Source organism: Myxocyprinus asiaticus, chromosome 24 (genome assembly GCF_019703515.2).
Source record: "Myxocyprinus asiaticus isolate MX2 ecotype Aquarium Trade chromosome 24, UBuf_Myxa_2, whole genome shotgun sequence".
Taxonomy (NCBI): Eukaryota; Metazoa; Chordata; class Actinopteri; order Cypriniformes; family Catostomidae; genus Myxocyprinus; species Myxocyprinus asiaticus.
This window is the reverse complement of record NC_059367.1, coordinates 3,880,887-3,905,896: the sequence shown is the minus strand read 5'-3', so window position 1 is coordinate 3,905,896 and position 25,010 is coordinate 3,880,887. Positions and strand designations below refer to the sequence as shown.

Genomic DNA, 25,010 nt, shown 5'->3' with positions numbered 1-25,010 from the left:
AAAAACCCAAACAAAACATCTAAGAAAATGAGCTAGTCGTTCCCCGGGAAGAAAATCCTCTTCTAAAAGTCGTTAAGTTCAAGTCCCTCCGGTTTAAATTCCCATCACTCTAATCCGAGCAATGCCTCCGATTCCTCTTCAGGTAAAGGTAACGGCGAGAGAGATGCTTGTCATGCGTCCCTCATTATACACGCTTTGACATTTTACATTTTTCCTCGTTAGCAGTCGTCCTTTTTCTGAGGCTGCGTTTGAAGATTCAACACGAGCCAGCATCAGACCTCTCGACTCTAAGCCGAACTTCTCCTTTGCTCTGCACTTGACACAAATGTCATCAGAGACCATCAGAATTTACAAGATTAGCGAACAACGTCTGGAATGGGTTAGGCTTTGTTGTTGTATGTTTCATTAGGCATTGTCGCATAATTGAAGACAAACTAAGCTGTGAATTAATTAGGAAATGTCAGTAAAGGATTGACAGGTGAATCGATGCGTTGTATAAATGGAGAAGTTGTGATTGTTTTTAACATAATGTTTAGGGTTCAAAACAAGTTAAGCTCTATGGACAGCAGCAAATAATTGTCCCTCACTTTGTAAAAAACACGTTTGCAGTAATGCGCTTACAATGTAAGTCTATGGGGCAAGTGTTCCAGACAGTTTAAAAGCAGAAATATGAAGCTCATATTTTTGTGAGAGCACTTATATTAATATAAAAACGTGTGTTAGTTGTCCTTAAAAGTTGTCTAATTGTCCTTTAGTGGTGGAACCACTTTTCTTGGTGGATGAACTTCTGGTTTTTATGCACATAGTTCCTATAGGCAGAGTTTTCTCTATGTAAACAGTAGTGGTCGACCGATATGGGTTTCTTAATATCCAGAGAGCAGGGTGGCCGATAGGCCGATACAATACTGCATGCAGCAGAAATCTCCTGGCAGTTTAAAAGACCAGGATTGCCTGCTTGGATTGTCATTGACTGACCATCAAGATTTGTGTATCAGAGGAACTTTTGATCCTGACCCTTAAGTTTTTGATTCTGGCTGATAGAATACGTGCTTCAGAGGAAGATATTAGATGAGCGCTCGACGGGAAGAAAATGCTGGATTTTCGTGAGGTTGGTGAATTACATCTGTTTAAACGAGATGTCTGCATATTTGCAGATGGTATATAATAGAAGTTTTATTGATATTTATCTTTTATCATTAGAAAAGTTACAGGGAACTGTTGAGGAGAGACTGTTAGAATATGCGGTTCAGAGGAAGATTTATGAGCATTCAACAGGATGCTGGATCTGCTCAAGTTTTGTGAGGTTTGTTTATTACATCTGTTTGAATGAGATATGTGCGGCTCTGATATGCGGACCGTTTAAATGACACTGTGTTGCACACCGGTCTATTATTGTACTAACACGATGGCAAATCGAACCGTGACTGGCCGTTTACGTGTCTCAGTCGCTGCACATGCAAGCAGGCGATTTCGTCACTCTCAAGAGACAAATCGGCCAAATGGGAAAATGTATCTGCCGATAATTTAAAAAAGTCAGAATATCAGCAGATTTATCGGCCTCAGCGATATATCAGTCGACCACTAGTAAACAGTTAGTTAATTCTTGCCCGTATACTGTTTTTTGTGGTTTACATAGTCATGACAGGAGTTGAAAATTAGATATAACTTTGCACTTAAACAAGTCTCATATTAACACATATTTAGTCTTTTAGCTTTACATTTGATTTGTATAAATGGAGAAGGTAGCAATGTATTTAACAGAATGTTGAGGGTTCAAAACATGTTAAGCTCAATGGACAGCAGAGCATTTTTTCGAATTGTCCCGCAGTTTGTAAAACAAGCAAAAAATGCGTTTACAGTAATGCGCTTAAAATGCACGTCTTTGAGGTTACCGTTCCAGAAGGATTAAAAGCAAAAAAATTAAGCTTATATTTTTGTGAGAGCACCTCTGTTAATACTTCCATACAAAAATGTGTCATTTTTGCTTTAAAGTTGTCTAAATAGCACATATTTAATATTTTAGCAGTGGTACTTTTCTTGGTGGATGAACGTCTGGTTTTTATGCAGGTTTTTAGTTCCTTTTAGAAGAAATTGTGTTAAACAGTGTCTTTCTGGTATTTTTGCCTGTATACCATTTTACCTATATCCTGGTTTGTAGTCATGACATGAGTTGAACATATTGTTGGCAATTTAATTTTTTTAAACAAGTCTCAAATTAACACATCATATTCAAGTCTTTTAGCTTTACATTTGATTTGTACGAATGGAGAAGTTAAGATTGTCTTTAACAATGTTGAGTGTTTAAAACAAGTTAAAGAAATAGTTCACCAAAACAATTACATTTCTCCCATCATTTATTCACCCTCATACCATCCCTGATGTGTATGACTTCCTTTCTTCTGAAAGAACACAAACAAAGACTTTTGGAAGAAATTTCAGCTCTGTAGTTCCATACAATGCAAGTCAGCAGGGTCCAAAATTTTGAAGCTCCTAAAAGCACATAAAGGCAGCATAAAAATAATCCATATGACTCCAGTGGTTGAACCAATATCTTCTGAAGTGATATGATAGGTGTGGGTGAGAAAAAGATCAATATTTAAGTCCTTTTTTACTATAAATTCTCCTCCCTGCCCAGTAGGTGGCGATATCCACGAAGAATGTGAATTGCCAAAAACAAAAGAAGAAGAATTCTTCGGAGAGAAGAGTGCTTTGGGCTGTTTGAAAGTGGAGATTTATAGTAAATAATGACTTAAATATTGATCTGTTTCTCACCCACACATATCATCTCGCTTCTATAGATGTGGATTTAACCACTGGAGTCGTATTGATTACTTTTATGCTGCCATTATATGCTTTTTGGAGCTCCAAATATTTGGACCCCATTCACTTGCATTGTATGGACATACAGAGCTGAAATATTCTTCTAAACATTTTTGTTTAGAAATTCATACACATCCGGGATGGCATAAGGGTAAGTAACGAGCTAGACCAACTGAACATGAGACCAACACCAACCGAACAAACAAGATGAGGAGACTAAAATAGGGAGAGAAATCAACATGTTAACAAGACAGGGCAGGTGTGACTAATAAACTAATAATGTGCAAACAAGGAGGCGGGGTATGACGTAAGACAGAGAGACACGCGGCGATACAGAAACAAAACAAAGCCAAAGCGCACATCGCCAAGACAATAAGGCAATATATGCCCATGCCAACCGACAAACAACACGAGAGAAAGCGTAGCAACGGCAAACAAAGCGATGCCACGCATTCACACACTAAACGAAACCTGAACGTACATCGCGAGGCAAATGCCACGCTATGCATGCAACAGGCGACAAAAACAAGACAGGACACCTGTGTGAGAGTTCGGCCACACACACCCTCGACACCTTAGACCGAAGTAACCGAACCTCAGCACAACATCAAGACAGCTCGCGACCCGGGCACACAATGCAACGCGAGCGTGACGCGAGGCGCACCCGCGTTCGCGAGAGCCAGACTAACTATTGACGTGAGTGCATGCTGCCAAGATGACATAAGCGTGATGCACCCACTTCAATAACAGACAGACATGGAGCATGAGTGTCTGGATCCCGACACAGACCGAAACCGAACCAGACAATAAGTCAGGATCCAGACACTGTGCACCCGACATGAAACAAGACGGACTGAAGAGCGCACGGAAGGGAATACAACCAAAACCGTGCGCTCACACAAAGACAGATAACGAAACACAAGACAGACATGGGACGATGATGCCACAGTATCAGATAGTAATACGATTGTCACGGTCCTGTCACTCTGTCAGTCTGGGTTTTGGTCAGACAGGACCGTGACAATCGTATTACTATCTGATACTGAATGATTCCCATATTTACACAACATTTTATTTACATGGTACTCTAAAGTGCTTCAAAGAATACCATGATATTACCATGGTACATGTCCAGAAAAATGGTAATACCATAGTACTTTTTTGTTAGTTTTGACTGCATAAAAAAAAATATTCAAATTTATATATTTTTGCATGAACCTTTTTCAGCATAAAATGTGTTTTCACATTTACTAAATGTTTTAAGTCAAACTTTTCTCATTTGTGAAATTTCATTTGACTATAGAACTGTTGTTTCTTTTTTTAGGAAGTGTTGGAGGTGGTTTCTCCTGTCCTCAAGAGTTTTCAAGCTCAGGTCAGTCAAAAGTCACTGTTTAGCGATGATAACACAGATCTCATTTCTGTCTATGATAACGTCAGAGTCAATTCAAATGATCAGATCTGTGAAAGGATCTGTGATTGTTTCTATATAAAGATAAGTCGTTTGCTGCCCATCCCAGAAACATTGGCTTCAGAAATCTTTCTGCATCACATCATCCTCCTCCCTCCTGCCGTATTGACCCATATCATTTTCCCATCAGACTTAAGTAGCATCTCTCCTGCATTAAGACACAGGAGTACTGGAGGTCTCTCTCTCTCTCTCTATCTCTCTCTGTCATCTTGTTGTAATAGTGCACTCCTTGTTTTTTCCCTGACATGCTCGATGTCAAGAAAGTCATCTGATCTCCTCTCAAACCCTGTGTTACAGCCATTAAACCAAAGATCATAAATCATGTTTGTGATTCTCGTCCGTGTTCCACAAAGCACATTGAAATGATACTACATGAGGCCCAGCTCATCCGGAGAGATTCAGTTCCATCACAGAGCCGAGACGGGCAGAGTTCTGGAATGTTGCGTTGTGTGGGAATGTTGTGACATATATTCAGTGGTCACAAAACGAATCTGGACACTTGACAAAGACAAATACTACTGTTACACTTTGTGGTTATCAAACGTTAGTGTAAATGTGCTGAACTTCACTTGTGGGTGTTCCTCTAGGGCGCCTGTGTGAATCTACCAAAAATCACCAAGACACCAGCTGATTAAAAATCATTAAGCAAAAATGGCATCTAATGCAGTGACAATCACACATTTGTGTCTTAAAGGAAGGCGTAGTGACTCGCCTCAATCCGGGTGGTGGAGGACGAATCTCAGTTGCCTCCGCGTCTGAGACCGTCAATCCACACATCTTATCACATGGCTTGTTGAGCGCATTACCGCAGAGACGTAGCGCATGTGGAGGCTTTACGCTATTCTCCGCGGCATCCACGCACAACTCACCACACGCCCCACCGAGAGCGAGAACCACATTATAGCGACCACGAGGAGGTCACCCCATGTGACTCTACCCTCCCTAGCAACCGGGCCAGTTAACTGGAGTCACTCAGCACGCCCTGGATGCGAACTCGCGACTCCAGGGGTGGTAGACGGCATCTTTACTTGCTGAGCTACCCAGGCCACCCCGTTACAGGGCCATGATTAATGTATTCTACATAAGTAACATTAGAAATATGCATAACACTATAATGTACTTAAAAGTAATTAACTGAAAGTCAGTAACTGTAATCTGATTACAATAATTTTAAATGTAATGCATTACACTACTTTTCGACTAAAATGTAATTAGATTACAGGTAATAATTACTTTGCAATTGGATAACACCCAACACTGGTAGCATAATATTGATTACCATAAAAATAACATTGACTCGTCCCTCGCTTATTAAAAAAACAATATTTGCCCAATGGAATTGATTTCAAGGGGCATTTTTTACCTTTTATAAGGGCAATTATTTCTAGCCTTAGAAATCAATTATTTAAATCTGAATCATGACATCAAACTTTAGGCTGTTACCAATCAAATGAAACCAATTAATATTTGTAGAGTTGGGAATTGGCACTGATTTCCGGAACTGACTCGATTCAATTAGTTTCCGATTTAGATTTGGTTCAGTAAAGATTAATTTGGAAATACTGTACTTTATACTGTAAGTATTATTAATACAATTACATAATGAAGTCTTGAATAGAACATTAAGAACTTTACTGTATCAAATACAATATTTCAAATATATTTAAATAAAAACTAAAACAGGAACTCATTATTTGCCACCGTATTTTTAATTTCAGGGGCATTTTTGTTAGTTTTGGCCACATTTTTTGCACCAAGCCCCTGTTAATTTCTGAAACAGTGTGTGTTTTAATGTTTATGGTCCCATTCACTTCTATTGTAAGTGCCTCACTCTAACTGCATTTCTTCCAATACACGAGAGACGAGTCAATTATCTTTTGTGCTAATCAACATTATGCCACAATGCTGTCGATTGAGCTTAACTTGCATTGAACCCGAAACATTCCTAAAAGTGCCCAAATACATTTTGGGGCCACTGTATGTTTTAAGAATATGAATTATGAGTTTAGTTGTTGGCTGGTGTATTTGCGAGCACATTGAGAGCACTTTTAAACAGCCCTGACTTGCGCAGGAAAAGTTTAACTCTAGTTTAAACTATGCAAGCTCGCAGAAATTTGTAGGAGGAGTGTATGCTTGTGTGTTTTGGGTCCCTGTGATGAGTGCATGTGTGTACGCGTGTGTGTTTTAGGTTTCTTCAGCCCGTGTTCTCCTCCTCTCGCCAGCGCTGTGCTTTCACGATCTCCCTGGTGATTTCTGGACCCCATTCGTGGCACTTTTAAAAGAGAAGTCGTTTCCTTTGAAGTGTTTGGGACATGACAGGTTTCTCTTTTCTTTTTCTGTTTCATTTCCGCGAGTCCCTCCCTCTCGTCCCTTCCCGCCTCGCCTGCTAATTATCGTTAACCAGGCGGCTGATTAGAAACATGCATCGACCTAGATTCCCGAAGCGTTTCGGTCGCGCGAAAGGGTTAATCCCCGAGCTGTTGGCTGTCATTGGTCGTCTTCCTACTTTCGCTCCTTCTTCGCAGTCTTCTTGTTCTTTTCTCTTTCAGAGTGGAAGCCAGTTAATGAGGTCCCGTCAGATCGGGGGAGAGGTGTTAATTTGGCCTGGGAAGAGGAAAGGAGATTAAGGACAGTAAGAAGTTGAGTTTACAGCTTAAAATACATGTCCTTATTAATCCAAAGGCCCTGGGAGATCAGCAGCACTTTTTGGTTTTATAATGAAGAGTGTCTTATAATGAAGATAATTTTAATAAAATTTTCTGCGAGAAGGCTCGCGTACGACACCGTGTGTGTGTCTTAATAGTTTCAGCCGCACCTTTGAGGCCTGATATTGAAGAGGTGTCACCGATCACTCACATATTCTTCAGAATAGCCCCTTTTCTCCCTTTGAGGAGTGTCATGTGACCCACGCATAATGCAAATTCATAGCACTCCTTTTAAATCAGAAAATAGCAACTTTTGTCATTTGGAACCTAAACTAATAGGAGTTTGTATCAGATAACATCAAGATCTTTTAGAACAGAGTTCCTGATTATGATTTCTAAATGATAAAATATCCCGTTTGTACATCAAAATTATTTTTCATGTAAGAGTTCATCTTAAAATTAAAATGGACATTATTCACTCACCCTCATGTTGTTACAAACCCATAGGACACAAATAGAGAAGCTTGGATTAATGTTATACAATGAAAGTGAATGGGGACTGATGCTGTTGAGGTCCAACAAAACTTTATAATACCATTAAATCTTGTGCGCTAAATTCAAAGTCTCCTGCACCTGAGAACCAGTGACATTGACATTAAGCCTGGCGTCACACGTGCTATATTTTAATTGAATGCAAAAGTGAAGATTTGAGAGCTTAATAACTTACATTTTGGTCTATTTCTCACACAAAGCTATAGTATGGCTTCAGAAGACTTGGAATATAGTCAGCGCGTTTTATGGACTACTTTTATGATCCTTTCATGTCAATTTTGGAGCTTGAAAGCCACTTTCATTGTTTGGAAAAGAGAAGCCTGGACATTCTGCTAAACATTCTTTTGTGTTCCAGGGTAGATATTCATTCCGGTTTGGAACAACATGAAGATGAGTAAACAATCACAAAATGTAATTTTTTTTGCTGAAATGTTCCTTTAAAGTTTTAAAAGATCAAATACAGTACATATTATTTTCATGACAGTTACGCAAATTTTACCCCCCAGTTCTCAGTACTGTGGCACGAAAAAAGATTTTCTCATTACCGCAATTTGACATTTTTTTTTTTTTTTTTTTAAGTATTTATACATCATAGTAGTAAACTTTTTTTAAACTGCCTTTAATTTTCACAGATTTTTTTATAATTTAAAAAACTTTGTTTAACACTCAACAGCACTCTTTTACTGTAATAGAGAAACATAATGGGACCCACTTTATATTAGGTGTCTTCAACTACTATGTACCTAAACATTTGATACAATGTACTTATTATATACATACGTGTTGTTGCATTGTACTTACATGTAAAGAACCTGCATTTACACTCTTAACCTTACCAATAAAATAATAAACCTAATCCCTTTACCCTTACCCTACTCCTAATCCTACCCATTGTCTTAATGATCCTAAATGTAGAGGGGGCCTGGGTAGCTCAGTGGTAAAATACGCTGGCTACCACCCCTGGAGTTCGCTAGTTCGCTAGTTCGAATCCCAGGGTGTGCTGAGTGACTCCAGCCAGGTCTCGTAAGCAACCAAATTGGCCCGGTTGCTAGGGAGGGTAGAGTCACATGGGGTAACCTCCTCGTGGTCACTATAATGTGGTTTGTTCTCGGTGGGGTGCATGGTGAATTGAGCGTGGTTGCCACGGTGGATGGCGTGAAGCCTCCACATGCTATATGTCTCCGTGGCAACGCGCTCAACAAGCCACACGATAAGATGCGTGGGTTGACTGTCTCAGACGCGGAGGCAACTGGGATTCATCCTCCGCCACCCGGACTGAGGCGAATCACTATGCGACCACGAGGACTTAGAGTGCACTGGGAATTGGGCATTCCAAATTGGGAGAAAAAGGGGAAAAATCCCCCCCCCCCCCCCAAAAAAAATGATCCTAAATGTAGGCTTACTTTTCTTTATGCAAAATATAAATTCATATATATATATTGTATTTAAATTTATTTGGGGTTAAATATGACCTGGACATTTACTTGACATTGTTCGTGAGAATCGCCCTGTTTACACTGGACGCGAGCAGTGCTTCGCATCAAAAGCAGATAGATCCGACTATAATCACTGAAGCTGTCTGCTCTGGAAGCCGTCCGTTACGGCATGTCACATCGACAGCAAACGTATGTCCCGTTCCATTTTGCGCTACATGAGCTGGTGCCGCTTCCTGCAAACAAGACAATTAAACTGTTTCCAATGTTCGCTTTGACGCATCCAGTGTAGACTGCTTCAAGACGTTGCGTATCGCATTGCATCTTATCTGTCATAATCAATCATTATAAACATCTAAAAATCCCATTATATGTTTGATAATATATCATCTGTTCTCCAGTGCATCTGCTGTGAAGTTTTTTTAATTACAGCGTGCATTAAAGAGCTCATGCTGGGGGAATCCGTCAGTACAGGAAAAACGAAAGGGTTTGGGATAGGTTGCAAATTATGTTCCAAATTCCAAATAGAATCCTTTCAACATTCCTTTAGGATTTGTTTGCATAGGGCAGACGCTTTGAGAGCCTATTGTGATTCTGGTTAAAGATGTCAAGCTCAAATTAACCAGTCTTCCTATCCCTCTCTACACACAGAGAGAAAACATCCACACAGAGCTCTAATTATGAAAACTTGCTTTACAAAGATAATCCAAGGAGTAATTTAGCGTGCACAATGAGCGCTGTGGCACTGTACAGATGGTGAATCTGATAAATAGTTCGGAACATGTAATTAGCAACTTCGTTCTGTTTCGTGCCATTAACCCCTGCGGCCCGAAAGTCTTCACCAGCCATTATCAGACGACGAGGTAAATTTAGCTGACTAAACAGTCGAACGCAGACCAACTATTTATCCTGCTCAGCTTGTGGGGATTCGTTGTCAGACACCTGTTTTCTAGGGCAAGAGAGTCTCGGTTTGTTCAGAAGTACATTTAAAACACTCAGCAACATTCTATAATTAATCAGTGAAATGGATGGCTTTCTGCATATGTGCACGCATCAGGGTATTTAGGCCCTTTTTTACCAAGTGGGTTTCAGTCTTGATGCACTATTGGTGCTGTGTGGAAAGCAAAATGGGACTGTAAGAATGAGGCAAGTACTGTCTTCAAGTCATGCTGGAATGATCGTATTTATGAAATTAGCGCGCATATTGCCACCACAGTGTCATTTATGCCATTTGGAAGCTGTATTTTCTTTCAGGCCCGACTTTTCAAGTTGGGGTTGTGTCTGATCTGTTTTGTTTTTTTTCAATGTTAAAATCCTTTCTTTCTAAGTGCGCTTAATGTGCAGTCCACTTAACAACAAGTAAGCCATTTGTAGGTTGATTTCCCCTAAAAGTGTAGCACTGTTGCTCTGTGGCGCTATCAACAACTTCCTTTGTTGGTTTAAACGGCCCGTCCAGCCTGACACAACAACATTAACTCAACCAATTTTGTGAGTTTAGGGCGGGACTATCTGTTTATTCAGCCAATGGAAGACAGGAGAGTTTTCTGGAATCTAACTGAAAATTATTTTTAAAGTAATTATTTTTGCAGCTCCATTTGGTGATGCTAGTGTCGCTGAAATTACAGCTTTATTCAGCTTTAAAGAATCATAGCGGAAGCTATTTGGAATTGGTCGCGAGTTGTAATTGTGAATGTTGATTGTACAATATAGTTTGAACACTTAGTTTACCATTGATTAGGAATTTCCTACATGGAAAAGTGCTACGGAATGCCAATTGAAGTCAGACTTCTAACTTTGAAACTCATGCGGATATCATCAACTCCATGCATGATGTTAGGGATGGGCGGATCAATCCTAAAGTGCTGATACTTGTGATACTGCTATTGTATTGAGAATATCAATCCTCATATAAAAATATACTAGTGATTTTATTATTTAGTTACCATGAAAATGTATGAGTATATTATACGTTTCGAAGTAAGAAAAAAAATTATACTTGCAAATTATACAAATTTTGCACATCTTAACTCACAGAAATGCCGAAAGACACAAGCAGTTACAGACAGCGCTTGTGATACTCGGTCACAGCGCTCAATCGAGTAAAACTGAAAAACAACATCTGGACGTGTCGTTATTTAGTTAGTTATTATAATGAGTTTGTGTGACGTTTGTTACAAGTTTATTTAAATTAAAAGTAGGGCTGTCTAATTATTGCATTAATTCAGTGTGATTTAATTCTGTGAAAAATAACTTGTACGCAACTAATCATGTACCCGAACCGTAATGAGGAATATTCCTACCATCGGAGCAATTTATGCTTTAAGTACCACCTGTTTTCAGCAGGGGGCAGTAAGTGCAACTCCATCTGTACAGACAAAGCCCTAATAATAATAATATCTCAGACAGTTAGATGAATTTAATTACAAAATGGGATTACTGTGGACAGTAGGCCAATAATAGACTTATGTTCAATTATATGGAAATAAACAATAATTTGCCTTGTAAAGCCGCTCTTTGTCTTGTCTTATCAATATTATTCTCGTCTGGCACAATAATGTTAGGCATTTTAATTTTCTGAATTATTTTATATATATATATATATATATATATATATATATTCTGTTTATAATTATTTAAATATAAGTATAATAATTTAATCATTGTATTTTAAATTATTATTATTTGAGGGCCTTTCTCAGCTAACATTTATATATATATATATATATATATATATATATATATATATATATATATATATATATATATATATATATATATATTCTGTTTATAATTATTTAAATATAAGTATAATTATTTAATCATTGTATTTTAAATTATTATTATTTGAGGGCCTTTCTCAGCTAACATTTATTTATTTATTTATATATATATATATATATATATATATATATATATATATATATATATATATATATATAATTCAATTAATTAATCTGTATATCATGTAATTAATTCAATTACAATTTTTTATTGATTGACAGCCCTAATTACAAGTCGTAAAAACATTGATAGTGTTCTGTAATTGTTGTTAATAAATGATAAACCAACAAAAACTGAAGTCTAATTATTTTCTGTTTATGTTTATAAATGTTAAATTATGGCTTTTAAACAGAATATTTAAAATTACTCATTGTATCCTCTAAATTCGGCAAAAAAACCCAATAAATAAATAGATGTATCGGTATTGTTATCAGCGAAATTGGACTTGATAGTACTTGGTATCAGATTGAAAAGGAAAAAAAGGGAGATTTAAGCAAATAAAAACATAAATGAGTCAAAGTTCCTACATTACATAATGATAAAACTTGTTTAGGAAACAAAGTGACAGGTGTGTTAAATACGGTAAATTGTATTCTCTTTTGATAATCGTACACCTGTAGAACATGCTTGAACTGCGTAGCTTCGTTTATCAACCGCAGTTTGGATTGCCATGCCTCTTTAGGCATTCGAACTACTGCTGAGCTAAAGGGAGTTTAGCATATTTGTTTCCCTATATGTCGTTTTCCGAGCATCAGTCAATGGAATGCCTTTATCTTCGGAGATATCCAGCAAATATCCAACATCCGACTTTGAATGGAGTGCAGCATAGCAATATAACTTGTGCGAAAACATTACTCATTTACCCGTTTTTCTGAAGCAACAGGCTAGTTCAACCTAATATTTGCATCATTCTGTTTGGCGTTATAGCGATAATATCTATGTAGTTTGCGTTGATAATTTAATGTTTTATTTTAAGTAAATTTTTTTTAGATTTTTGTACGATTATTATTGATTGTACGACTTTGATGTGAAATTTAAAATCTGCGTTCTGATGCAAAACCAGTTGAACCATTGATTCATATGTCATTATAAATCACACCAGTCTGTTGTTTGTGTCTGTAGCTTCTTTCGGGCCTCAACTCATCTGACCTTGCGGTGTGCCCTGAATACCCGCCGCAAGGTAAGTCGCTCCGTCTTTGATCCTGCGACAACACGCAAGACCGGTCCTTACTCTAATTTTTAATTAATTCCTGGAGGAAATGAGAATTCATCTTGAATGTATAAATATGTCATGAATTGTGGAATAAATCAAAGAGTTAAGGCATGATAATTAATTATAGAAGTATGTAAGAGAAGAGAGAAGGATGAAAAAAGTTCAAGTGTGTTATGTTGCTAGCTTCCTCTCAGCGTTATGATGTGGAGAGCTGTAATTACCTTTCTTTTCACGAGGCTGCCTCCGGCTGCGCCGATTTGTACGCTCCTGTGGGCCTGCCGGTCATAAACCTTTTCCCAAGCTAATTGTCATGAGGGCCCAATGCACTGCCATATCTAAAGTGAGTGTGTGAATGGGGTACTGTCTCACACACACGCTTTTACAAAGATTCAATGGGCACGGGCCGTGGCGTACATTTGAAACTCTGTTCCAAAATCTAGGGAGCCTATATAGGCAGTTACCTCCTAAGGCAGCAAATAACTAATTTCCTTGTGGAAAAAAATGGCTTAAAAGGGGGGGTGGTCAAACCGAAAACGTTTTTCAGGTTAACAAGAACTTAAAAAAATGCATCTTGATTCTTTGAGCTTTTTTTAGGTTCTGGTATTGATAAAGATTTGCCGATTCAAATCAATTCCATTTCACAAGCTTTCGATTCGTTTGGGTGTATTTGAGTTCAAATGTCTGTTTTGCTTACATAAGAATGATTCTCTAATGCTGTTAATTATACAGGGGACCTTCTAACTTGGTACAAAAATTACGAAGTATTACGAATATTTTATTTTAATGCACTGACTATTTTAATTAAATTTTTTTTCATTTGATTTTTACCATTTTGGTCACATTTTAGCTTTTTAAAAATGAACAAATTCCATGTTTTTCATTAGTAAATATGCTTAAAATTGTATATAGCAGTATGTAGTATAATTTTTTTATGCTGTGTGTGTGTGTATATATATATATATACACACACTGGCGGCCAAAAGTTTGGTATAATATACAGATTTTGCTGTTTCGGAAGGAAATTGGTACTTTAATTCACCAAAGTGGCATTCAACTGATCACAAAGTATAGTCAGGACATTACTGATGTAAAAAACAGCACCATCACTATTTGTAAAAAGTCATTTTTGATCAAATCTAGACAGCAGCCATCACTCCAACACCTTATCCTTGAGTAATCATGCTAAATTGCTAATTTGGTTCTAGAAAATCACTTTATATCAAATATATCGCCATTATATCAAACACTGCTGAAAGCTCTTTGGTTCATTAAATGAAGCTTAATGTTGTCTTTGTGTTTGTTTTTGAGTTGCCACAGTATGCAATAGACTGGCATGTCTTAAGGTCGATATTAGGTCAAAAATGGCAAAAAAGAAACAGCTTTCTCCAGAAACTCATCAGTCAATCATTGTTTTGAGGAATGAAGGCTATACAATGCTTGAAACTGCCAAAAAACTGAATAACTCATATAAAGGTGTACACTACAGTCTACAAAGATAAAGGACAACTGTCTCTAACAAGGACAGAAAGAGATGTGGAAGGCCAGATGTACAACTAAACAAGAGGATAAGTACATCAGAGTCTCTAGTTTGAGAAATAGACGCCTCACATGTCCTCAGCTGACAGCTTCATTGAATTCTACCCGCTCAACACCAGTTTCATGTACAACAGTAAAGAGAAGACTCAGGGGTGCAGGCCTTATGGGAAGAATTGCAAAGAAAAAGCCACTTTTGAAACAGAAAAACAAAAAGAAAAGGTTAGAGTGGGCAAAGAAACACAGACATTGGACAACAGATAATTGGAAAAGAGTGTTCTGGATCTTAACCCCATTGAGCTTTTGTGGGATCAGCTAGACTGTAAGGTGCATGAGAAGTGCCCGACAAGACAGCCACATCTATGGCAAGTGCTACAGGAAGTGTGGGGTGAAATGTCACCTGAGTATCTGGACAAACTGACAGCTAGAATGACAAGGATCTGCAAAGCTGTCATTGAGAGAGAGAGAGAGAGAGAGTTACATGTTTATTGCTTACATACTGTACATGATTTGTACCATTAACAGGTATTTACATTGACATGTAGAACAAGTTCTCTACCGCATCCGTGCATGATTAGAATGAAATGTTTATTTGTTGTTGTTTTTGATCAATAACTGAGCGTAAAGAACATAACGGGTATTAAAAGTGACATTATTCAATGACAAATGGATTGCATGGATCTCGTCTTTGGATACACATTACACAGAACGAGTCATACCAAACTTTTACTGTCAACATGCAGTGAAAGGATCTTGGTTCTGAAGTTCTTCGACACTGTAATACTCAATCATGGTAAAGGAAATCTGAACATTTACTGACCAGTGGCTAATCACAGGCATTTGTAGTCGTGAAGCGTGAGATTTGGTCACAAATGTGAGTGATTTACTTGCATTGTAGAGCATTGCATATAGAGTACAAGATCAGTCTTGGGGTTTTAAAAATCTCTGTTGTGATTGTTTAGATGAACATCGTGGTTAACCGAAAAATCGATATTTGTAACTCAGCCCTAGCTTTTTTTTTTTTGTGTGTGCAAGAACGTGTTTGGTCTGTACAGCCTCTAAGTTGTTTCATTGGTCTCCCAGCTGTATATACTCTACTGTATAAACTTTTCTCTATGAATGGTACATGTGATACTGCCTTACAGGTAGATCAAGGTATCTTAAAAGGCAGCATAATATTGTGCCTACCTTTTGTAGCAGACTGATTTTACATCAGGGGCACACCTACTGTATAAAGCTTTAAAATGCTGTCTGGTTAGATGTCTCAATAGGTTTTTAGAACAGAGCTAAAATGTGTGTATGTGTGTGTTAAAGTGTGAGTCACTCCCAGCAGTGTTAGTATTATTGTGTCAGGTAAGCTCATTTATGTCTCATAAAAATATTGCAAAAGCTTTTCAAGGTTTAATTGCAAATCACAGCGCAGTTTTAACAGCGGTTACTGCTGAGCTATTCAAATGTCTCTCTAAAATGAATATTTCAAATATTAACAAGGTAATTTCTTAAAAAGCTCTCCATGTTAGATTTAAACTCTTAATTCACTTCCCAAACCCATTGAAAAGTTCTTAAAGCACATATTGAGCAGCAGTTGTACAAGTTGTACAACATTTACCCTCCTATTGTGCTCAGAATCTACAAACATCTTTTGCATTCACGGGTCAATTCTGACCCAGTGTAAGTCAAGCTTATAAATCATTCATAACTCGATGGTTTTCATCTATGAATATATTGTTAGTCATTATAAAGTTCTTAACTGTTCTGACAAATATAAAAGTTATTAATTAATATGCTTTTTTTTTTTTTAATAATAAAAATGTAGAAATTCATCACTTACTTAGACTTGCACTATACATAAGTAATATTGGCATTATAATCATGATGTTAGTCAGAGTGAGTCTGGTTTCTCCCAAGGTTATTTTTCTCCATTAACCAACATCTTATGGAGTTTTGTGTTCCTTGACACAGTCACCTTCAGCTTGCTCACTGGGTTTCTAAATACAATTATTAATTATTTATTTTTATACAATCATATTTAATCAAACTACACTCTGTTTTTAAGCTAAATCTATTCTATTTACTTGCATGAACTGTTGAATGTTAGTGTGTGAGTGTACTGTAAGCTGGTTCAACATCAGATGGCTGCAGAGTAAAATGTGGACAATTTCCTCTTTCAAGCCCTATTTAGACTAATGTGTGCATGAACTTTAGTACTCGCCACACCCCCTTTAGACAGTAGCACCTTTGATTTAGTTTATTTGTTATGTTTGTTACATCTGTCATGTCTGTTTTGTACAGGAATGTGTGTGTGTGTGTGTGTGTGAGTGAGTGTGTGACTGTGTGTGTGTGTGTGTGTGTGTGTGACTGTGTGTGTGTGTGTGAGTAACTTTGTGTGTGTGTGTGTGAGTGACTTTGTGTGTGAGTGACTCTGTGTGTGTGTTTGTGAGTGAGTGACTGTGTGTGTGTGTGTGTGTGTGTGTGAGTGACTGTGTGTGTGTGTGTGTGTGTGTGTGTGTGAGTAACTTTGTGTGTGTGTGTGAGTGACTCTGTGTGTGTGTTTGTGAGTGAGTGGCTGTGTGTGTATGTGTGTGAGTGAGTGAGTGACTGTGTGTGTGTGTGCGACTGTGTGTGTGTGCGACTGTGTGTGTGTGTGCGACTGTGTGTGTGTGTGTGAGACTGTGTGTGTGAGTAGTGTGTGTGAGTAACTTTGTGTGTGTGTGTGTGAGTGACTGTGTGTGTGTTTGTGAGTGAGTGACTGTGTGTATGTGTGTGAGTGAGTGACTGTGTGTGTGTGTGACTGTGTGTGTGTGTGTGTGTGTGTGAGTGACTTGTGTGTGTGTGTGTGTGTGTGTGAGTGACTGTGTGTATGTGTGTGTGTGTGAGTGACTCTGTGTGTGTGTGTGTGTGACTGTGTGTGTGTGTGTGTGAGTGACTTTGTGTGTGTGTTTGTGACTTGTGTGTGTGTTTGTGACTGTGTATGTGTGTGTGTGTACAGGTTTAACCTCCACTGTGGGGACCAAATGTCCCCACAAGGATAGTAAAACCTGAGATCACCTACATTGTGGGGACCAGCCATCGGTCCCTACAAGGAAAATGCCATATTACATTTTTTTGAAAATTTAATAATGCATAAAGTTTTTTGTGAGGGTTAGGTTTAGGGGTAGGGGTAGGGTTCGGAGATAGAATCTATAGTTCTTACAGTATAAAAATAATTATGTCTACGGAGAGTCCTCATAAGGATAGCTAAACCAACGTGTGTGTGTGTGTGTGTGTGTGTGTGTGTGAGACTGTATGTGTGTGTGTGTGTGTGTGTGTGTGTGTGTGTGTGGTCAGGTTTAAGTGGATTACGAGGACATTTTTTAGGTTACAAACTGGTAATTACAAGGGTATTATGCTATAAATGTGGTTTATGAGGACATTTCTAGTGTCCCCATAATTCAAATTGCTTATAAATCATACTAAATGATGTTTTATTGAAAATGTAAAAATGTTGAAAGTTTTTTGTGAGGATTAGGATTAGGGAATAGAATCTATAGTTCGTAAAAATATAAAAATCATTATGTCTATGGAGAGTCCTCATAATGATAGCTGCACCAGTACGTGTGTGTGTGTGTGTGTGTGTGTGTGTGTGTGTGAGACTGTATGTGTGTGTGTTCATGATTGTAAACAAGATGCAGTCCCAGTGAGAGACAAAAAAGTGTGTGAGAGAGTATGGGAAAGAGGCTTAATGTAAGTGAAGTGTTTATAAGAAAAAATATCATTCATAGATGTACAAAAAATCTACATAATATCATGTATAAAGCTAAAGCTACCCGCAAATGCAAAAAAATGTAATTTTTTTTTTTTAAATGGTCATATCTCTTAAACTCTTTGATTTACAAATCTGAAGAAAAAAAAATGCATTATGTGTATTTTGATAGTCTTGACAAAGTCCTGAAGTTTGGTTCCCATACAAAAAAAAAAAATCGATGTGGTATTTAAAAATTATTATCTACCTCTACCGGGCCATAAATGAACCGAATGCAATAGGAGGGTTAACCTCTTAACTGGCAGACCCACCTGAGGGACGGAGTGGACACAGCTGTTATAGGGTTAACCCTGAACTATAAAGGTCACAACAACATTTAGAGGGTTGATGGTCCAATGTTATTGTAGGCTACCAGAGATGCTAACTTGGCATTCAAATGTTTTTCCCTTTTTAGTATTACTGTTGCTCATACTTAGAGTTAGGGATTTGAACAAAACCCTTCTTATAAGTATTAAATAAGTAGGGACTTTCTTTTTTCCATCAGAATTTGATTGCATGGAAATATTTTAGGCTATGATATTATTAGCTAAGGTAATACACTTTGGTGAGTACATTTTCCTGTACCATTTGTGCTACAGACACAGCACAATAAAGTCGAATGAAAATTACATGACTGTGGCAACATTTTGCAAAATGACATTACGTTGTTCATTACATGTATCGCAGCAGTTTCGAGGTGAAATGTCCGATGTGTGGCACTAAAAGTGAGCTAAATGTTCTCCCAAACAGATGAGGTTTTTAAGGTTAATGCTGTATTGAGTTGCAAATCAACAAAACTGATCTCCCTACCCTAAACCTTAAACCTAAACCTAACCGATAGTGTTATAAAAGCAAATGTGAGATAAAAACCTGTTCTTTTTTTTGTGGTGCTTCTATGACACTTCCAGCTCACGTGTGGACTCGCATGCTCTTCAGGACTTGTACCGTGGTCCTTTACATTGCAAGTGCTACGCTTTATCAGTTGATGTACCGCGCAATTTGATTACACTTGAACAAGCTTGTAAATGTAGTTGGTTGTGTAATGAAAACGTTAAAATGAGTCATGCGCTATCGTAAAAGTGTTTAGATGTCATACATTTTGTTGTAGCGCCTCTAGTGTTCATTTCACATGAAAACTACCATGATATATGCAACGAGCCACATTAAATTCATTTTGCAAAATGAAGGTATAGTAACATGATTCTGCACCACTCAGATTTTCTTCAGCACTGTTTCTGTCTGCTCTTGTACTCTACAGGTTTCACCTTACCTCAATGTCCCTATTCAGTCGTAGAACACAGTCTAATGTGCTAATGAGTACCGTTGTCACACGTTGAACCACACTAGCAGGTTTGCTTGCTGCAGGTCATTGGGTATTCATGTCACGCCGGTGGCCTCAGCCCACAGTGCTGATTTAAATAGGTTTGAGCAGGCCTGAAGCCAGGACTCTCCTCTCCTCCCCGACTTTATCACCCGTGTCCGGCACGTGCAAGTGGGGTGTGATCTCTGCCTCTTTTGTCATTTTCTTGCTCTCTTTCTCACACTTTCTCATGCTCACGTGGGAAAAAATTCACACATCCGATTTATAGGAGTGTGAGGTTTAACCCTGCATAATCTGTTATAATGCATTATTGCATTGCAACCTATTAAAAGAATAGCATCATTTACATGAAGTATGTTATTATATAAAAAGTGATATAAAAATACAATTTTATTCAAGAGACTTTAGAAAGTCACTGGAAATGATTGGCATCAGAGAGAGTGAATGGGATAAGTTGCAGGCCTCGAACCTTCATTACTCACAGAAGCACCATGGCAAAATTAACTACAGGCCACATGTATAACTGGATGCATTGTTCCATGGCTTTTACTGTGCATGAATTTCCTCGCCGCATACACTTGTATTTAGATCACCCTGGCACCAATTGAAATGAACTGGGACACCAAAGTATGTCGTGATTATTGATCACACTTCACTTAAGGTGTATGTGTTTTGATTATTAATATCAGATGGCCCCTCCCTCCATACTCAGGGCACCAGCTAAGGAGTTTCACTTTAACAGTATAACAAATGATCCAAATGGACCATTCAATAAATTAAAAATATGTAAATTGGAGGGAGTTTGTCATCTGAATAATCTGAAGGATTCATGAGATTCAGCCCAACTCTTTAGAGTTCTTCTGTATCATCCACACAAGGATCACACAGCTGTAATAAAATGAGATTTATTTACAAAAAGATAAACAAGAATAACTAACAAAACCAACAAAATGGTACTAATATGCTAAAAGACTAAATAAATGAATCGGTAAATAAAGGGCATAGGATGGAAAGATGTAAATGGATGAATTGGATGCAGCAATGGTAAAGTATTACTTTTTGAGGATGAAGAATTTTTATGGTCCTTCTCACCTCTGGTCTTAAGGCAAACCTTAGGATGAGGGGTTTGAGAGGTTGCTAAGAAACCACTCATGGACCAATGAGAAGTCTATTCCAACGTGTTGGAAGGTCCGGGGCCTTACTTTCTGAAATATCTGGTAGTTGTCCAAGCATCATGTCTGATGGCTGTGCTTGGCATTTGTTTGTGTTGGTCCTGCCATGATCCAATCAAAATAGAGCCGCTCTTCTTTGTTTACTATTAGGGAGGGACTCTGCCATAAACTGGCTCCTGGAATGTCATCTGGTCTGATACGTGTACATACAAGATATTTGTCATTTAGAGTGGTGTTTCTACAGGCTGGGCATTCATGTATAAGTGTGTGTGTTTTATAAATAGGTCTCTGTCGCTGTAGCCAGGTGCAGTTGATGCGCCTCAGCACATTTTGCTGGGTGTCATCAGCGGAGGGTTTAATTTTTACTGTCCTGACAGCACAAGCTCTCAGAACTTAAGAGATGCTACAGACGAGTGACGCCACCACTGTGCAAATGTTAAGACGTATTTGCGGACATAGCATTTGCGTGATACACACACAACACTCACCGTTCTGATATAGCAAAAATAGACAGACAGATGACACTGTCCCTTTAAAAAGAGTCTGACTACGCCCCTCTCTTTGTCTTTGCATTTAAGACACTGTTATACTATTTCTTAAGTATGCAGTATGTAGATCAAATAAATTATGCCATTTTTTTCGTACAGATGCAGATGGAATGTTCGGAATGGTATACTACCATACTATGCTTACTTTTTTGCAGTATGCAGTATGTATAATGTGCAGAAGATGCACTTTTTTCATACAGACAAATTAAACGTTCAGAATGGTATACTACTCTTACTGTTTTTGCAGTATGTATATTGTGCACAATGCAATTTTTTTCATACATACACAGGTAGAATGTTCGAAATGGCATACTACCCATACATTTTAAGTATGCAGTATGTATACTTTATAAACTATGCAATTTTTTCAAACAGACTCAGATGGAATGTTCAGAATAGCATACTACCATACTTAGCATACTATTTATTAAGTATGCAGTATGTATACTTAATTTGATGTTTGTTTTTTTTCTGTACAGACACATATGGAATGTTTGGAATGGCATTCTACCATACTACTCTTACTATTTTAGCAGTATGTATATTGTGCACGGTATGCATTTTCTTTTTACTACAGACACAGATGGAATGTTCAGAATGGCATACTAATACTACCCATACTATTTCTTAAGTATGCAGTATGTATACCATATACTTTATGCTATTTTTCCGTACAGACACAGATGGAATGTTCAGAATGGCATACTAATACTACCCATACTATTTCTTAAGTATGCAGTATGTATACCATATACTTTATGCTATTTTTCCGTACAGACACAGATGGAATGTTCAGAATGACATACTACCACACTAATGCTATTTTTCCAGTATGCAGTATGTATACTGTGCACAGTATGCAAATTTTTCACACGGACACAGATGGAATGTTTGAAATAGTATTATACAATACTATATTTTTGAATACTTTGCATACATATGCTGATTTGTTTTGTACTGACACAGGTGGAATTTTCTGAATACCATACTATGCATACTATTTTTGTAGTTTGTATACTGTGCAGAGTATCTTTCATACAGGCACAGATGGAATTTTTGGAATGGCATACTACTCACTACTGTTTTCATCTTGCATGTGTGTACTGTGCAGAGTATGCAAATCTTTCTCTACAAAAACCGATGGAATGTTCGGAATAGCATACTACCATACTACTCATACTATTTTCGGCCCAAGGCCGTCATTTTGCCAAATATCCTCAGTAAAAAAGTCAGATGGGTTTGGAACAACATGAAGGTGAGAAAATGACAGAGTTTACATTTTGGACAGAACTATCCCTTTAATCTTATCACCACATGATGCTGGAACTATGATAAAAATGCAGATTAAACAATTGTAGAATTGTGTTAATGGTGTCATCCATTAGAAATAACTTAAACAGTTAAATAAAGAATATAACCTTCAGTAATGTTCTTGACAGGAGGAGTTTTGCCTAATCCTTCACACCATACAGTGAATGACAGTGGGAGATAAACCAACCCATTGACATACTAAAGCAAACCACAGATATTCAGTTTATTCCTCTAAACAGACGCTTTATCAACGTATAGCGGATAAAAACATGGCTGTACATAACTGGTCAAAGCTGGCACAGACGTAGCCAGCCCAGAATCTCCGGCCGTGCTCCAGCTTGCCGTTTTGTTTGCTTACGATCAGCGACACGTGTGACGTGTAAAAGTATGGCCAGATTCTCTCGGTCTGTGATACGTGTGCAGCTGTCACGGAGTGATCCGTGGCACGCTGGCACAAACATAGTTAAATTAGCCAATAAAAATGTGTGAAATGGGTGGCGGAGCGGCGGCCGAGGACATGCCAGAAGAAATAAACATCAGCTCCCATTCGCACAAACTGCGAGCCATGGAGACATGGAGGAGGGGGAAGGAAAGGAACACACTATCTGCTCCGCCAGAACGCAAGTGCTGAGTCAGATAGTGGCATTAGTGTTTGTAATCAAAGCAGTGACGTGTTCGCAGAGTGCTGTCAGCTCAGTCAGGCCAAATGTGCTGATTTTTTACCGCTTTAAGGTACATGGCCTTAAACCGCATGTCGAAACATACAAAAAACAACAGCAGCTGACGGTGACGTAGAGCACTCAGAAGTGTGAAATGTTCATGAACGTGTGAGTGTATGATAACAAACCATCACATTTGTGAATAATTCAGACTGGTGCTCTGGTAGGTGGTGTTTGCGACCTTAAGATTGTAGAATAGTGACACAGTAATGTGGCAGGTTTAGATAAATGCCATCTTTGATTAGCTGTGTGTGTTTAAAGCGATGCATAACAGTTAGACTCACACATCATCTATAATAATTGATGTGACATGATGTGCATTCATGTAATTTTGAGCGGAAAATCTAAAAAAAATTAAATAAAATGGACGCATTGGGTAGTTTCATATTTGGGTATATTTTACAAAAACACATCTAGGTCCAGCTTATTTTAAGACAATTAAGAATTTAAGCACACATTCCCCACAACTCTCATCGTAACGTTTTTTTTTTTTAGCGCTAATGCAACAAAATAAAGAGCAAAGGTGCGCATCAGTTGTGTAATTTATCCATAATATAATCGTTCATATGTTGCCACAGATAATTATGAGAAATGTAGTTTGGTCACGGAACCCTGTCACCTCAATCAGGCTAAATGAATGGGGTCATTGCGAGCCAACCCAACCAGAGGTCCACCGGCTCAAAATTTCGTTTTTATCTTTTATTTAATTTTTTTTTTTACTGTAGAAAGGAATGCATAAATATTGATGAAAGCCAAAATATTAAATGCCATGGATCAATATTTATTGAATAATATGACACAGTTTCACCTATGGTTTTAGCGCAAAACCACAGGATAAAAAATTACCTTTGGAAAGGCGGCAGCGTCATTATTTTATTTTTGTACAGAGATAGGTAAGTCTAATACTAAAATCAGTTGACTTCAGCACCCCTTGTTTTTGGTTTTTCCAAAGTTGGAGTGCCTATAACTCTAAAAGTATTAAAGATATCTTAATACCCTATTAGATTCTGGTTAAGAACAGGTCCACATTGGTTGTCGACCATTGGAAATGTGTAAAATTTTACAAATGGAGCCACATTGAGAGCCCCGTATCTCTGGGATTTAACCATGTGGGGCCTTAAAAATGTAGATACAAAAAGAAAAGTTTGTTTTGAACCAGAATCTCAAAGTATATTAAGATATATTTAACACTTCTGGAGTTATAGGCACACCAACTTTGAGAAAACAACAAAAACAACACAAAAAAAGAATGTTTTTCCCATTTTTGACCTCTCACCATTGGCATAAAATGCAACAAGAGGTGCTGAAGTCAACTGGTTTTAGTATTAAACTTACTTATCTCTGTGTACAAATAAAATAATGACACTACCACTAATCTAAGGTTGCTTTTTTGACCTGTAGTTTTGCTCCCAAAATCATAGGCGCAAATTGTCATTTTGACCCCCCCACCCCCCTTTACAAAATGATGGATTACACAGTATTTCATATTTTGGCTTTCGTCATCATTTATGTTTACTTCATAAAAAGTATTAACAAATCAAAGATTTTAGCTGGGGAAGTTTCTGAAATTTGGTGGATTTGAATAAGCCAGTCGTATTTTCTGGCAAGCTTGTTTGCTAATTTTCATCAACAGTACAAATGCGTTAAAACATTCTCAATTACAGCTTACTATGATCAATACCAGTACAGTGGCATGCAAAAGTTTGGGCACCC

The 25,010-nt window shown here is 37.8% G+C and overlaps 1 protein-coding gene across 1 annotated transcript in view; it reads left to right on the top strand.

Annotated features, from left to right (window-relative positions):
- The window catches only part of LOC127414520 (homeobox protein cut-like 2), a 200,703-nt gene that overhangs the window by 84,072 nt on the left and 91,621 nt on the right, over window positions 1–25,010 (top strand). The window contains exon 3 of the mRNA XM_051652592.1: window positions 4,145–4,192. Within this exon, the coding sequence (XP_051508552.1) occupies window positions 4,145–4,192 (48 nt within the window). The remainder of the gene's footprint in view (window positions 1–4,144; window positions 4,193–25,010) is intronic.